Below are 14744 nucleotides of genomic sequence, written 5' to 3'. Positions count from 1 at the left end.
TAAAGTATTTCCTTAGTAACCTTTGTTTAGCTGCAGAAGCAAAAGAAGGGAGGGAAGAAGAGCTGCAGTTTCCAAACACCACTGAAAATATCTTCTTGCATCTTTCCTGTTACATAAACCTTTAAGGAGTATTTTTGACATTATTGCTTTATTTGAATCTATCAAGCAATTTCTACAGTACCAGCCAGTGTCTTGGGAAAATACTATTAGATTTGCCAGAGTAAATTATTAAGATTAACTCTTATATAGACAACGATGAAAAGCAATGAACTACAGTTGCTTCACAGGATTTACTGTGCAAACTTTTCAAACCATTTCTACCATTAAGTAGTCTCCCCTCCCCCAGAAAAACCCACCTTTAGCAGCTGATGTAGCTGGGTAATAGGCTCTAGATGGCCACATTGTACCTATCTTTAAACATTTAAAATGGCTATATTTGCAGTCTGAAACAATTCCTAAAGAGCTGAGTTGCGGTTTTTTTAGGCGCTACAACTCAAATTGGCTGCAATTTTTGTGACTAAACCCGGCTCTTCCGCCGCTCAAAACCTCTGTAAACTACATCTCCCAGCATGCTCGCAAGCTGATCTGACCTCATCTCAAATGGCCCCGTAGGGCAACAAGGATGGTTAGTTTTGACCGTACTTATTTGTGCCATTAAAAAAATCGATCCTAATTGGCAGTTATTTGGGCTTAAATATCTGCCTAGACCTTTTTTAAAAAATTGTGGTCCCTAAATGAAGAGCTTCTGACCTGTGAAGTCCCATCCATTCCCTCAATTGGATGGGGAGCGGGAACAGTATCTCCGGCGATCTCAAAAAATAAGAGGGAATGTTGACCAGGGAGCACAGCTGCGGTCGATCAGAGGAGCAGGAACTCGAGCCGGGGCTGAGTCCGAAAAAAGCAGGATCCGGACGGTGGCTCCGAAACGGTTCGAAGTGGAAGATGGAGGAGCCAGAAGACCCGGCGTACGGTGGGCATTCGTTGCCCCCAGTTTACATCTATAGTCCTGAGTATGTCAGCATGTGCGACTCCCTGGCCAAGGTCCCCAAACGGGTAAGAGAGTTGGAGATGAAAGACCGTGGGCTTTGGGGGTAGGAGGCAGAAGTGTGGACTAGAGGGCATTAGAAAGAGGAGAGGAGACTGGGCTGCGGAAAGTCTTCAGCAGAAATTTTGTGTCCGGTACCTAAAACTGCACCAGGAGAAAGTGTCCTCTTAAACCGAGCGCTGCGCGTCTCTGCCCGGCTCCAACGGACAGGTGGGGGAGGGGAAGGCGCGGAGGGGATGCGGTTTCCACTACAAGGGAATCGCTGAAGTGGAAAAGAAGCTGGTGAAGAAAAGTATTCCATCACCTGCGTAAGGCCAAGTAGCTTCCGTCTCAGCGATTTTGATACTTTGTATTGTCTACAGTGTATTTAACTGTATTCTTTAAAGTGTATCATAACTTAAGTAACTGAAGGGAGGAGAGTTAAGACAGTTCCTTCGTTTAGGATGGTCAAGTTGATGGGATTGCACTGAATTAAAGTTGTAAGACTATTTTCTGCCTTTTTTATGCTGAATTTTTAGGCCAGTATGGTACATTCTTTGATTGAAGCATATGCACTGCATAAGCAAATGAGGTAAGTTATCTTTCCTGAACACCTGTCATCCCTGAAGCTAAGTAGTTGTAGCCTTAATGAACTTCACAATGGGGCAAATTAGAGAGAAAATGGTACTTTTTAAAAATAAATAAATAAATAAAAAGCTTTTTGTGATAGTATTCACCGTGTTTGTAACCTGCCTATAATCCCATGAATGTTCTTAAAGAATTAAGAAAACTTGCAAAAAGTATATGAAGCGATTAAGACCCTAAGACTTTATTGCTGGGCGTGTTAGGTGCTTTATAGAGGTGAGGTACACCTGGGAGGTGTTCTGGTTTTGTTTGGTATTCCACCCACCCCAGTCAGGTGGGGAGTGTGTTCCATGTAAGACTTTAAAACATGCTACCACCACTACCAACCTTTAATGGGTAAACTTGGGGACAAGTCAAGACCCAAGCAAACTGCTGAAACTCAAAAGAAAGTAAAATGCTTCTTTCAAAAAAATTGAGTTTGCTGTTTATTGCCAGTTCTGTATTTGGTGTCATTATAAATGCAGCTGTTATGAACTTGCCATGTGTAAGATTACTTATGACATTTTCTGGCCAATGGATGACTAGAAACATCAGCCAGTGCAGTATGCTTCTATCTCCCAGAAAGTAGTATAATAGGCTTTCAGATTTAATCCTTATTAGTAACAAAGTCATGTTATGTACCTTCTTAAGGTATATTTTTCAACCATATTTTTGGTAAGCATAGTGATATGACATTCATTAAAGTTATGTTAACATTTCAAAAAGTATTTTATTGCAAACAAGATATCAAAGCAAAGCAAAACTGTCTGATTTTCTTTATATTAAGCAAGGAGGCTTTTGGTAAGTATTTTATAACTTTAACATTTCACAAAATGTGATGGCGCCATAAGAGGAAGATGGAAGATACTATGTCTGGAAAACATAGTCCAAGAAATTATAAAACTTTATTTTGATTGGAAATTTTTTCACCTCAATGGTATAGGCATGTTTTCTTGAAGAAGCAAGAATCCTTAGATCTTGGCTATATATTTAATTTCTGAGGCTGTACCACAGCATTTCTTCCGACCACCTACATTATCGTCACAGCCTATATAGTTATATTAATCTGTGATAAATTAATGGCCATGCTCCCATCCAACACAATAAACTACAACCGCTTCTCTGTGGCCTAGATCAGTGCTCCTTCAACTTAAATGTGCATATGAGTCACCTTGTTAGGTGTATCATCTTGTTTAAAAATCATCCTGTTAAAATACAAATTCTGATTCACTAGGTCTGGTGTGAAGCTGAAGTTCTGTATTTCTAACAAGCTCCTAGAGGTTCTGATTCTGCTGGTCTATGTACCACCCTTTCAGTGGCAAGGGCTAGCGAATGTGGCAGCAGTAGGGTCAGTAAGAGGAAATGGGAAATAGGCAGCTAGAGGTTAGAGGCAGTAAGACCTGTTGTTAGGCTAACTCCCTTTATTCTCTCATTCATTCTTATTTGTCACTTCCTATGAGGATTAGATTGAGAGGTTCTGAGTAAACCCCAGGTCCAACTATTTTGCCCCTCTCTCAGAGGTAAATATTGAAAAGCCAAGTATAGAAACATTTTATGTTTTGAGTTCCCTATTTATTATCCTTTAATATTCATGATGTTTATCTACAAAGAATTTTAAATATATTATCATTTAATCTACAGGTATGTCCCAGAAGTTTCCCTGTTTCACAAGTGAGGAAACCTAGGGATAGAATAGTCAACTTACCTGAGTTTATAGAGCTAGTAAGTACAGAGGATAGGAACTCAGTTTTCTGAAGCCAAATTCAAAATGCATGATAATCCAGATGTCTATTAAGATAACGATAGAAGGGCCTGGGGTTATACCTCAGTTGTAGAGCTCATGCTTAGCATGCAGGCCTTGGGTTCAATCCCCAGTACCAAAAACAAAATAAAATAAAGACCTAGCCTAAAGGATTATAAAGCCCAATTAGCAAGTGATTCAGTTGAAAATATCTCTGCCTATTGGTTTGTTGTGAAAGTTGTAATTCACAGAGTAACGTGTGTTTGATTCCTAATTACTTGTTTAACTTAAATATAACTATTCACTTATTTTTACCTACTTATAAACTCAAGAGAAAAATCTATCCTCTTGCCCCTTATTAATTGAGTCATTACCATAGATGCGAGGAAGTGAAGGCTGTGCAGTGCAGTAGAGGAACAGAATGTATTTATTACTTCATTCCCCCTGGAACCAGAAGCTAGGAGTTATATTTTCTGCTCAGACTGTTGGCTCCTGTGTCCAACCTCTGGCATACTCTGGCATACTCTGTCTCTGACTCACTCACCTCTCTTTGTTCTTTCTGTTATTATTAGGATAGTGAAGCCCAAAGTGGCCTCCATGGAGGAGATGGCCACCTTCCATACTGATGCCTATCTGCAGCACCTTCAGAAGGTGAGCCAGGAAGGTGATGATGATCATCCAGACTCCATAGAATATGGGCTAGGTAAGATCCTTACCAGACAGTGATGGGAGATCTACAGCCTCCATCCGTAGATCATACTACTTATAACTCGTATAGTAGTTTCTAATTCTTTTTAATTAAATAATCTAAGGGAGGGCTGGGGATCAGATCCAGGGCCTTGCATATGTTAGGCAAATGCTGTACCACCGAGCTGCATCTCCAGCCCCAACTGTCTATTTTAATCTCTTGGTTTGCCACACAGAGCTCACTGACCAAGTAAATCATATGAACTGAAAAAAACTGAATAATGGATCAGGTAGAAGAGAAACTTTTCAGTTGCTGAGTCCTTAATGGCAGCACTCAGATGTGGTCTGGTTGTATGTATGCTGACTTAGCTGTCTTGTAACCTTAGCTCTTTAGTACCTATTTATATTCTGGGTGAAAAACTTAGCCAGAACTTAAACAGATGTATTTTTTAAAACTGTATGTAGCCAAAGAGATAGTTTAGTATAAGGACAGTGGACTGGGGGGGGTCAAGAGACCTGCGTTGAAGGCTGTATGAACCCTGGCAAGATACATCACCTCACCAGGTGTGGTGGCACATGCCTGTAATCCCAGCATTTGGGAGGCTGAGGCAGAAGGATCACTGCAAGTTTGCAACCAGCTGAGCTACATAGCAAGACTCTGTCCAAAGGGGGAAAAAAAGGCACATTACCTCTCAGGCTTTGGTTTCATCATGTGCAGGATATGACTAGCTCATCTTGAATGTGTTTCCTTTCTAGCTCTAAAATTTTAAAATCTTCCCTCCTCAATATTAGAAATGTTTCTGTCCCAGTTGGAGCTGATGTTAGCACAATGGCCTTTTAGTAGAATATGTTTTGGTAACACCTCAACCTATTCTTCTTTCTCCAGCTCACCTTTAACAATCTCTTCCAACTTTTGCCCTCAGGCTATGACTGCCCAGCTACTGAAGGGATATTTGACTATGCTGCCGCTGTAGGAGGTGCTACAATCACAGCTGCCCAGTGCTTGATCGACGGGATGTGCAAAGTAGCAATTAACTGGTCTGGAGGGTGGCATCATGCAAAGAAGTAAGGAAATAACCTTTTTTCTTTCTGACCCTTTCCTTGAGTCAGTTTCTCAGTTATGTAAACTCTTGAGCTTATCATGTTGATGTTTATCAAGACGTGTATATCTAGCATTTTACAAAGCATTCTGAAAATATGCAAGTGAAATAGAAGATGACCTAACCTAGTAAAAAGCACCTTATCAAAAGTCAGGACATTTGGCCTAATTTTTCTGCTAACTTGCCTAACTGACTTAGATAGATTAACTTCCCTAGGCCTCAGTTTCTTCATCAGTGAAACAAGCAGGGCAAAAGGTATAACTAGACAGTCCTTAAATTCCTTTTCAGCTTTCTGGAAATTCCCCTGTCCTTCAAGGGACTTATGCTCTAAAAACATTTTAAAAAGTAAAATAATTAGAGGACATCATCAATTATGGTACCAGTGGAATACATGTATGAGCTAAAGAGACCTAGCAGTAGGGAGAAATGTATCATGAATGTCTTGGGAGAAGTGCATTTTAGAGCTAATTCTTGACAGAAGTGGCAAACAGATTTTTTTAATAGGTGGAGAATTGATGAAAATAAGTTTAGAACAAAAGGTCAAAGAATAAAGAAGGAGGCTTATGTCACCATCTCCAAGGAAAGTGACAGTGGAGAATTAGATGCCTCTGTACGGAGAAACGGCTTATAAAGTATCTCTTTTAGGTACTACATGGGTTAGAGATAAAGTCTTTTGGGAATTTCCTGTTAGCCTATCAAATAGTGATACTCTGACATGAACTTCTAGGCCACCTTCAGCATTTGACATCTTGTTGGCTGTGTCAGTAGCACTTAATACACATTGGGGAGATTTTTTTTAAACTGAATTTATTGATATGCTCTATGAAAGTAAACAGCTGTGGTAGTAACTTCCAATGCATCATTCACAAATCATTTGTGCAATCAAGAGTAACCTTTATATTCTTAGGCGCTCTTGTGTCAAAAGAAAACAGTACTTGGTTTTCAGAATAAAGCATAGCACAATTTTAGTATATGCCAGTTAAGATAATAAAATGGTATTCTCTCCATCAGATTGACAGATTTTATGCCAAAGGAAGTCCTTGAAAAATTTCACTACTGGAATCTACTACTTATGCAGTAGAGCAAAGAGAACGAATGTTTTAGTAACGAGTTTTACGTGACCTTAAAAACAGAGAAAAAAGCCCCCCCTTTTTTGTTAGCTTTTGCTTTATTTTTAAAAGTTCAAAATAAAGAGTAATTTCTATGAAAAAAAATGACAATCCCTCCTTCAAGCTTCACAGTGAAAGGGTCTTCCTGGGTTTAGCAAGTGGGGAAGAAATGTAGTGTGTTCTCATAGCAAGTACTTGCTCCTAAGAGTCAGACCTAGTTTCTCATGTATTGAAATTCATTGCAGAAGGCCTACTGGGGCCTGGGTCAGTTTCTAATAGAGTACTCACATACCTGTCACTTCTTACTGCTGTTGTGCTGCCAAAGGATGCACACTCTATTTGAGTCAATCATAGCTATCTGGGCTCTGTAGGCATGAGTATATCCACATATCATTATCTTACTGTTTTGAACAGCCTTCAGCTGATCCTTTCAGCTAGTCCTACCTAGAAACACACATGCCTATAGTAAATATAGATTATAGAGTTTCTGCAGATTGTCTCAATTCAGGTCTGAATTCTAGGGTGCTTTTGGCACCTCTAAAACCTCTCTGTAGATGGACTACAGGCCCATAAATTTATACCTACAGAGCAATTAGCTGTTATAATCACAATATTTGTTTAAACCTTCCTATCCCCAAATATATGTATAGACTTATACATACCATTTATTCATTGAACAAGCATTGAGTAAACACTATATGTCAAGCATATGTTTATCATCACTAATAAGCAGAATATAGAAACTGAAGCAAGGTATATTTTTTTCCTTTTTCCTTCCTTTTTCCTTTCTGTTTGAAAAAAACAATCTTTATTTCAAAATATCCAGGGTTACAATGAAACTGTCTCAACCCTTTCTGAAAACATTGAAAGTGTTAAGAGTAGGGAAAATGTTCATAACTGTTGACCCAGTAACAAGTTCTTCACAGTCTATTCTGAGGAAACAAACCAATCTTATCCTGAAGAAATTAATATCTTATGGATAAGGCAGCAAATAAGTACATTTGAAAGCTAAATAAGAATGATGTTTCAAAGAAAATTCTGCAAAAAAGAATAATGAAGTACTAATGCTATTAGATATTAAACATACAAAACTAGAATAATGAAAACACTGGTGCTGGTGGTATAAGTTTTGACAGGTAATATATAAGAGCTTAATGTATTATAAAGATGCATTGCAAGTGAATGAGAGTAGAAAGGATATTCATTAAATAATACTGTGACATCTTGTAGCATTTATTCATCTCCAGTAATAAACTAAAGTAAGTAGCAATTGGATTGAAGAGTTAAATGTAAAAAAGCAAATTTTAAAAACTAGAATAAATGGCTTTCCAACTTTTAACAGGGAATAATTTTCTGAACTTGGGAAATAATAGTTAATAGAAAATGTTCTCAAAGGAAAAGATCAAATCTGACTGTATAAAATTTTAAAACCAGTATAACTTTTTTTTTTTTGGTACTGGGGATCGAACTCAGGACCTTGCGCTTGTGAGGCAGGCAGCTGAACCACAAAACCAGTGTAAGTTTTAAAAGTTTTTTGACCATTTTAAGAATAAAATCTAAGCATAGACTGAAAAATCCTATGTGACATAAATAAGACAAAATGTGACAGGTTTGTACTGCTTAATGCACTCATATAGTATATATAAGAATAAATACAAAGAACATGACTAGACAATTTACAAAATACTTTAATGTAACTAGAAAACAAATGGTCACCACTACTAAAAAAAAAGGAAACAGTCATCACTACTAATCAAAACAAATGGTCATTACTACTAATCAAAGAAATGTAAATTAAATAAGTAGCCTCATTTTTTCTAGTGCTGGGGATCAAACCCGGGGCCTTATGCATGCTAAATAGGTAAGCTTCTTTGTAAGCCTGAATTTAACAAAATTGAAAAAAAAATAGTACTCTGTTTGCTAGTGAGTGTGGTTTGGCTTAGTCTCTTAAAACATTTTGGTAGCTAATATGTGTTAATGTCCTTTGATCTAATAATTCTATTTCTGGGAAGATCTCCTAAGAACATAACTCAAAATATGGCAAAAACTATTTTCATTCAGGGTTACTTACAAAATTTTGAAAATGAAATAATATGAATGTCTAGCAATAAGGGAATGGTAAATCTACTCCATGGGATATTAAGCTATTAGTTTCTTTTGGGGTGTGTGTGTGTGTGTGTGTTTTGGTTCTGAGGGTTGAACCCAGGGCCTCATACACACATCGTATCACTGAGCTATACCCCCATACCTTATGCTATTATTTTTAATACTAATTATGAAGAATATAGTGCAGTGATGGCAAACCTTTTAGAGCTTTCAGTGATACAAACAGCCCATTGTGGTACACATGTCATAAGTTCACTGATATAGGGCATATCAGAAAAATACTTAATGAGTGTGTTAATTTTTTAAAAAGCAGATCTTAAAAATTATATATACATTGCAATTACCAGTTTCTAAAGCACACACCTATGAGAAAAAACAGTGGAAATGATAATAGTGACTGTCTTACAGTGGAAAAATTATTCATGATTTTTAAAAATGTTTCTCTAGTTTTCAAAATTACTATAATGAGATTATATTACTTTCGTAGCTAAAATTTTAGTGAAATAAAAAGGCAAAAATGGTATAACACATACAACAAAGGGTTAAAATGTTTGTTCTAACTAGTTTAATGCTAGTATTCCAATAAATGGATAAAAGATATGAATAGACAATTCAAAAAAGGAACCAAATAGCAAACAAGCAGAAAAAAATATTTAACATCACAAATAGAGAAATTGAAACATTCTATTTATATTTTTGCCTTCCTACAAAATTTGAGATGGCTCTTTGTTATCTATTCTGAGGAAATGAACCAATCCAAAATATGATGTGTACGTGAAGATGTGTACTCTCTTACTTATAGTAGCCAAAAAAGGAAGACCTAAACATTCAACAATAGTGGAATGGTTAGGTAGTATACTATAACATATCTACTTGATAGGGTGTTATATGACCATTAAAAATGGTAGTTGGGGCTGGAGCTGTAGTTCAGTGGTAAAACACATAGCATGCATGAAGCCCTGGGTTCAGTCCCTGGCACCACAAAAAAAAAAAAAGATTAGGATGATTGCATAACTAGAAGAAATAAGCCCATCTTATAATATTGGTTTTGTTTTCAAAGTCCAAGTGGCTACATCATTGGTTCACTCCAATTAGACTCAGAAAAATATGTACATATGAAAAAAATCTTAGAAGAAAATACAACAAAATAATAACATGGCTTTGTGAAGATGGTGATATGAAATATTTTTAATATATACACATATACCTACATTTTTCTGTTTCCTACATGTCTCTGACATGATTATATTTTTTTAATAAATAAAACTTTTTGTAATACAAACTGCTTGGAATAATACCAGAAGCAGTAGTAACACAGGGTAGTGAGCAAACACTGATGTTACATATAAGTAGTATGTACCAAAAAAGAGTAAGAGTTTGATTTCCCATTGGTGGGAATGGAGAATTCCAAGTAAAGGAAATGAAATCCTGACAGCAAGAAAGTATAGGACATTGAGAGAACCACAAGTAGTGAAATGTGTGAGGGCAAATAGAGCAAGACCACATTAGAAAGGTTTTAGAAGCCATCCTAAAGAGTTGGTCTTTTTCCTGAATAATGTTTGGGAGGGTTGCAGTGTGCTGATCAGGTTGGAAAGAAGTAAGACTGGAGGCAGAAGAGGCTATTGCAATCATTCATTTAATAAACATTTATTAAGTTTCTGCTGTATGTCTGGTGCCGAGGAAACAAAGAGGTATACAGGAGGTTCGAATTATAAGAGGCCCATTGGTACCAGACAAAAGACTACTTGGTAAATCCATTTGAAATGGGGACCAAATTTTTAAATAGTAGAATGTTAGGGTTTGGATTAGGACACTAGCTTAAATAACTAAAAAGCTACCAAACTGTATTTGTTTTGACTTGTTCCATAAAATTAAGAGGCATGTACAACTATGCACTAATTCTTACAAAAAACAGAATGTAACAAGGGTTGATGTTTTCTGTTGGGGGCCTAATTTCTGAAACACATTTGCATGATATTTCAAGATGGTACATTTAGTTTCCTGTGAATCATGATCATTAATATGGTCAGTTTTGTCAAAACATTCCAGGATTTCATCAGTGTCGTTGAGCACTTCTATTTAATCTACTTGGTATTCAAAACATTCTCTTTTGAACCACTTTCAAAATCATTATCAATATTTATTTGCATCAGATCCTTGTTGTCAATTTTATATGCTGACTTTATGATATACTACAATCCTTTCATAAGATTTGTAATTCTACTTTGTGACAATTTGCATTGAATTTCTGGCTGATAATATTTAACAGTTCATAAGAGAGAATATGAACAGATGGATAAGGTTAGGTGCTAATGTTTAAAAGAGTATGTTGTTTGAGCAGAGACTGATATAAATGGTCAATTCATTAACAAACATCTTCATATTCCGTAGTTTTTGTATCCTTGACCTCAAAACCATGGTCCTGCTAGGGCTAAGATATGCTCAGTAATGAGATATTTGTAAAAGTAATGCTGCCTGTATCAGCAGAGGTCTAGCACAGTTTTTTACACCTGTAGATGCAACTCATTGGTGGAGCATTATATCAATTTAATGGAGCTGGGCGTGGTGGTGCATAATCCCAGCACTATGGGAGGCTGAGGCAGTAGGATTGCAAATTCAAGCCCAGCTTAGCAATTTAGGGAAACCCTGTCTCAAAATTTAAAAAAAAAAAATAGTGGCAGTATTTGTTGATGTCAAAATGGATTGCATGAAGCCAGGCATGGTGGTGCATTCCTATAATCCCAGGACTCAGGAGGCTGAGGCAGGAGGATCATTGCAAGTTTGAGGCCAGCCTGAACTACAAAGCAAGACCCTGACTTAAAAAAAAATGAATTGCATGAAACATGTTCACGGTAGATGTGATGAGTATTTATGTGTACTAAGTCAAAGTGTAAAATATTAGGCTATCAGAGAGTGGAATGACTGACTGTGAACTTGGCAGTAAGACCTAGATGTAAGCCCAAGCTCCATCTCTTACTAGATGTGCATGTAACCCCAGGGTTATTTCAAAAACAGAATTACAGAGGCACAGAAGTGTGAAATTTGGTGGTAGGGGTTAAGAGTTAAGGTGTACAATAGACAATGATAGAAACGAAGGAAATGAGTCATGAAGGGCTTCGTGTATGTCAGAATTACCGAAATGAAAAATGTAGGTTTCTAAATGTCTTTCAGAGATCTTGATTTGTTAAGTTTGGAGTCATTCATAGGAACCTGCACTTTCTCACTCTGAGGGTGATTCTGGTGTATACACTTTGAAAAACTCTGCTATAGGAAACAGGGAGCCACTGAAGAATTTAAAATTATGTGAGAAGGAAACATGTTTAGATTTGTGTTGTAGGGAAGTACTATGGTTGCAATTATAGGAAGTAGACTGAAAGAGGCAGAGGCTGGCAGTAGAGAGACTGATTAGGATAGCTACAGTCCCACTACAAAGTAACGAAGACCTAAACTAAGAAAGCAAAGAGATGAATGGATGGAGAAAGGTGAAGGCTGACTTGAGATAGCTTTTAAGAGATGAAATCAAATAGCCGTGACTAAGTAGATGTGGAAGGAGATGAAAGATGAGGAAGATAACTCAGGTTTCAGGCTTGCTTGGTGTCCAAAACAAGAGAGAATGTTATTAATAGCAGTACCTAGCATATATTGAGCACTACCTTACGTGCAATTTTTTCATGTATCCTCACAACAACATTAGGAAGTCAGTACTATTATTGATTCTATTTTACACATGAAAGCACAGAGAGGTTAAATGGCTTGTTCAAGGTTAAGTGACTAAGTTGACATTCAAACCCAGTTTGATTTTTCAGTCTGGATGCTTAACTCCTATGCTATATTTCCTCACTAAACTGGAGTAGGTGGTGGTGTGCAGCAGAAGCAATCAAGGAAATTGGATATCCACATTTGGAGATGAAAGTAGAAGCTGGAATTGGAGATAGAGATGTGTTGCCCGTGTGTCAGGTGGTGGTACAAATCATGGAAAAGGTACAGTGAGGAGAAAAAAAAGTAGACCCCAGAACTTTAAGAAACACCAGCTTGTAATGGGAAAGTAGAAGAAAACACCCTAGTCTGCTGAAAAACAAAAAAGGGGCTAGCCTGATAATCAAAACAGAAGGGGGCCATTAAATCCCAAGGGAACAGAAGAATTTAAAGAAGAAAAGAGCTCTCTCAGCAGTGTCATGTGCTATGACGGGGCCAACCCAGATAGGTGTTAAATGGTCAGGTCTGTTAAGGTGGTCTGGAAAATGTTGGGCATTCACCCCAAACCATTGAGGTATGAATAGGAACTAAGGAAGGAGACAGGAAAGGAAAGCTACTCTGTCCTTGCTTGAATGAGAAGGAAAGGAAAGAGGAAGGGAGTGGCCAAGGGAAAGTAAAGGTTGAGGGGTTCTTTGTTGATTTATGTTAAGAGATTTAAGGACATGTATAGCTGAAAGGAAAATACTGGAAATATAAGGATAAATTGAGCTAAACCTCAGGATGCAGGAGAGAATTAGATGAGTGGCTTTTGGAGGAGAGCCATCTCTGGTGAAGCTAAAGTGAATGAGATCACGGATGGGTGTGACAGGAGTGTGGGGGCTTCCACCCAGCAGAGTAATGGAGTGCTGGCTCAGTGGCCTGTGTTTCTCTGATATAACTCTTGCCTTCTTGTGTTGCTTGCTCACAGACCTCTTTGGGTCCTTGGATTCTGCCTTTTGTAGTCAGGCTCTTAAAAATTCATCTTGTCCTATCCAGAGTCCCGTAAATGGAACTCACTATATCCTTGTAAACCAATGCCAGGAGATCATTAAAACCCAGCAAAGGAGAGTGACTCCCAACCTGCAGAATTGGTCTAGCCAACATCTTGTTTGTTCACTTTGACTGGCTAATCCTCCTCATCCTTCCCACCAGCCTCTTCTACATCTCTTACCCTGTTTGGTTGTACATCTCAGCTCGTAATATTTTCCTTTATCTGACAATGCATTTTAAATCCACATCTCTAGCTCAACTATATCCTTCCTCCCACAGTTCTGTTATTTACTGTCTCGTCCCATAATATTGCAGCACCTGGTAACCTGGGATCTTTGTCAGCTGAGCCTCCCTCTTTCCTGCTTTCCTGCTAGGAAAGGGAGCAATTTTTTGTCCTGGAATGTTGTTTGTTTCTGAGACTTCCACTTGGGGGCAGTGAATGATAGAGCCATAAGGAATTCTGCTGTGAGTCTTGACAAATTCTACAAGAACATAGAACAAGACCTTCAGCTTTTAGTTACTACCCACTTGGCATTAGGATTTAAGGTACTAGAGATGTATTCTCAAGAGCTCCACTTCCTAATACATCAGGGAGAATGGATGAAAGTGAACTGTACTGCAGTTTTAATTCCCAATGAGCTTTATGCACAGTGTAACTTGTTACCCAAGCAACCACCCCCCATAGCACCCCAGCTCCTGCCTTTACAAATAGATAACCACATGGAAGGAAGGTCTGGATTTCAAGTCAGCCACATCACTTCATCACCAATGCAGATCCCTCCTTCATTCATGGGAGACCATGTCCCTGTCACTTACCACTCACACCTCTTCCATACTGGTGCCTGCAGAACAGGCATATCACCGGACAAAATCAACAGGCCTTAAGCATAGTGGCCCAGATCATCCTGCAAATACATGTCTAACCCATAAGGCACCAGCCCCTCCATCAAAAAACTGCCAAGCAGGCTTCCAGAATAGGAGCTAGCTAAGACATGCTTTGTTCCTATGGCATGCCCATCTCCAGCCTCCACGAGATAAGATGTTTTCCTGTAGTTCTTATAGAAGTGGGGAAGACACTATATCACAGGTTCGTTGTCACACAGGGAATTTCAACTTCATCAGTTACTAACACCAGCAATTACTATGTCCCTGTGCCTCAGTGTTCTCATTTATAAGTTGGACATATTAATAGTGTCTACCTTATAGGAATCTAAGGGTTAAATGTGGCAGTTGCATTAGAGAGCTTAGCAGAGAGTCTGGAATATAGAAAGTGTTTGATAAAGTCATTTACTATGTCTTGACTGGGTAATACTCAGGGAGTCTTAGGCAACAATTCAGACAAGACCCTGGTCTACCAGATCCAACTGCCTGTCCAGCTGAAGTCAGGCATGGTATTGCTATCCACTATATTTGCCATTTGTCCATATGCCACTCCTGGCTGAGAGCGGACTACTTACTTTTGTCCTCAGGATTCATGTCCTTCCTTCTCGTTGTCAGAGTTTTGGTGCCAGCCTCTCTATAACCTCCTATTCCACCCCCAGAGTCACACAGAATTCCCTGTTGAACAAAACCCTCACGCCACTAGGATCCAATGCATACTCATAAGGCAAATGATACTAACTACCAAG

General features: G+C 38.2%; 1 protein-coding gene across 25 annotated transcripts in view; it reads left to right on the top strand.

Moving 5' to 3' along the window:
* Nucleotides 1-661: 661 nt before the first annotated feature.
* The window catches only part of Hdac8 (histone deacetylase 8), a 235006-nt gene continuing 220923 nt past the window's right edge, over nucleotides 662-14744 (top strand). For 5 of the 25 annotated variants that reach the window (XM_087210551.1, XM_021250497.2, XM_021250495.2 and 2 more), the window contains exons 1-4: nucleotides 668-1053; nucleotides 1564-1616; nucleotides 3962-4092; nucleotides 5000-5141. In XM_087210551.1, coding sequence (XP_087066677.1) covers nucleotides 829-1053; nucleotides 1564-1616; nucleotides 3962-4092; nucleotides 5000-5141 — 551 coding nt within the window. In that variant the 5' untranslated portion in view covers nucleotides 668-828. Of the gene's footprint in view, nucleotides 1054-1563; nucleotides 1617-3961; nucleotides 4093-4999; nucleotides 5146-6187; nucleotides 6368-14744 lie in introns of those variants that run through there. The other 20 variants (XR_015451047.1, XM_021250503.2, XM_004872669.3 and 17 more) reach the window with 10 other exon arrangements.

The sequence above is a fragment of the Heterocephalus glaber genome, unplaced genomic scaffold (assembly GCF_053883595.1).
Source record: "Heterocephalus glaber isolate CG9 unplaced genomic scaffold, H.glaber_assembly_v1.0 deba00001145, whole genome shotgun sequence".
NCBI lineage: Eukaryota > Metazoa > Chordata > Mammalia > Rodentia > Bathyergidae > Heterocephalus > Heterocephalus glaber.
The sequence above is the reverse complement of the archived record's forward strand: the minus strand, read 5'-3'. Positions and strand labels throughout refer to the sequence as shown.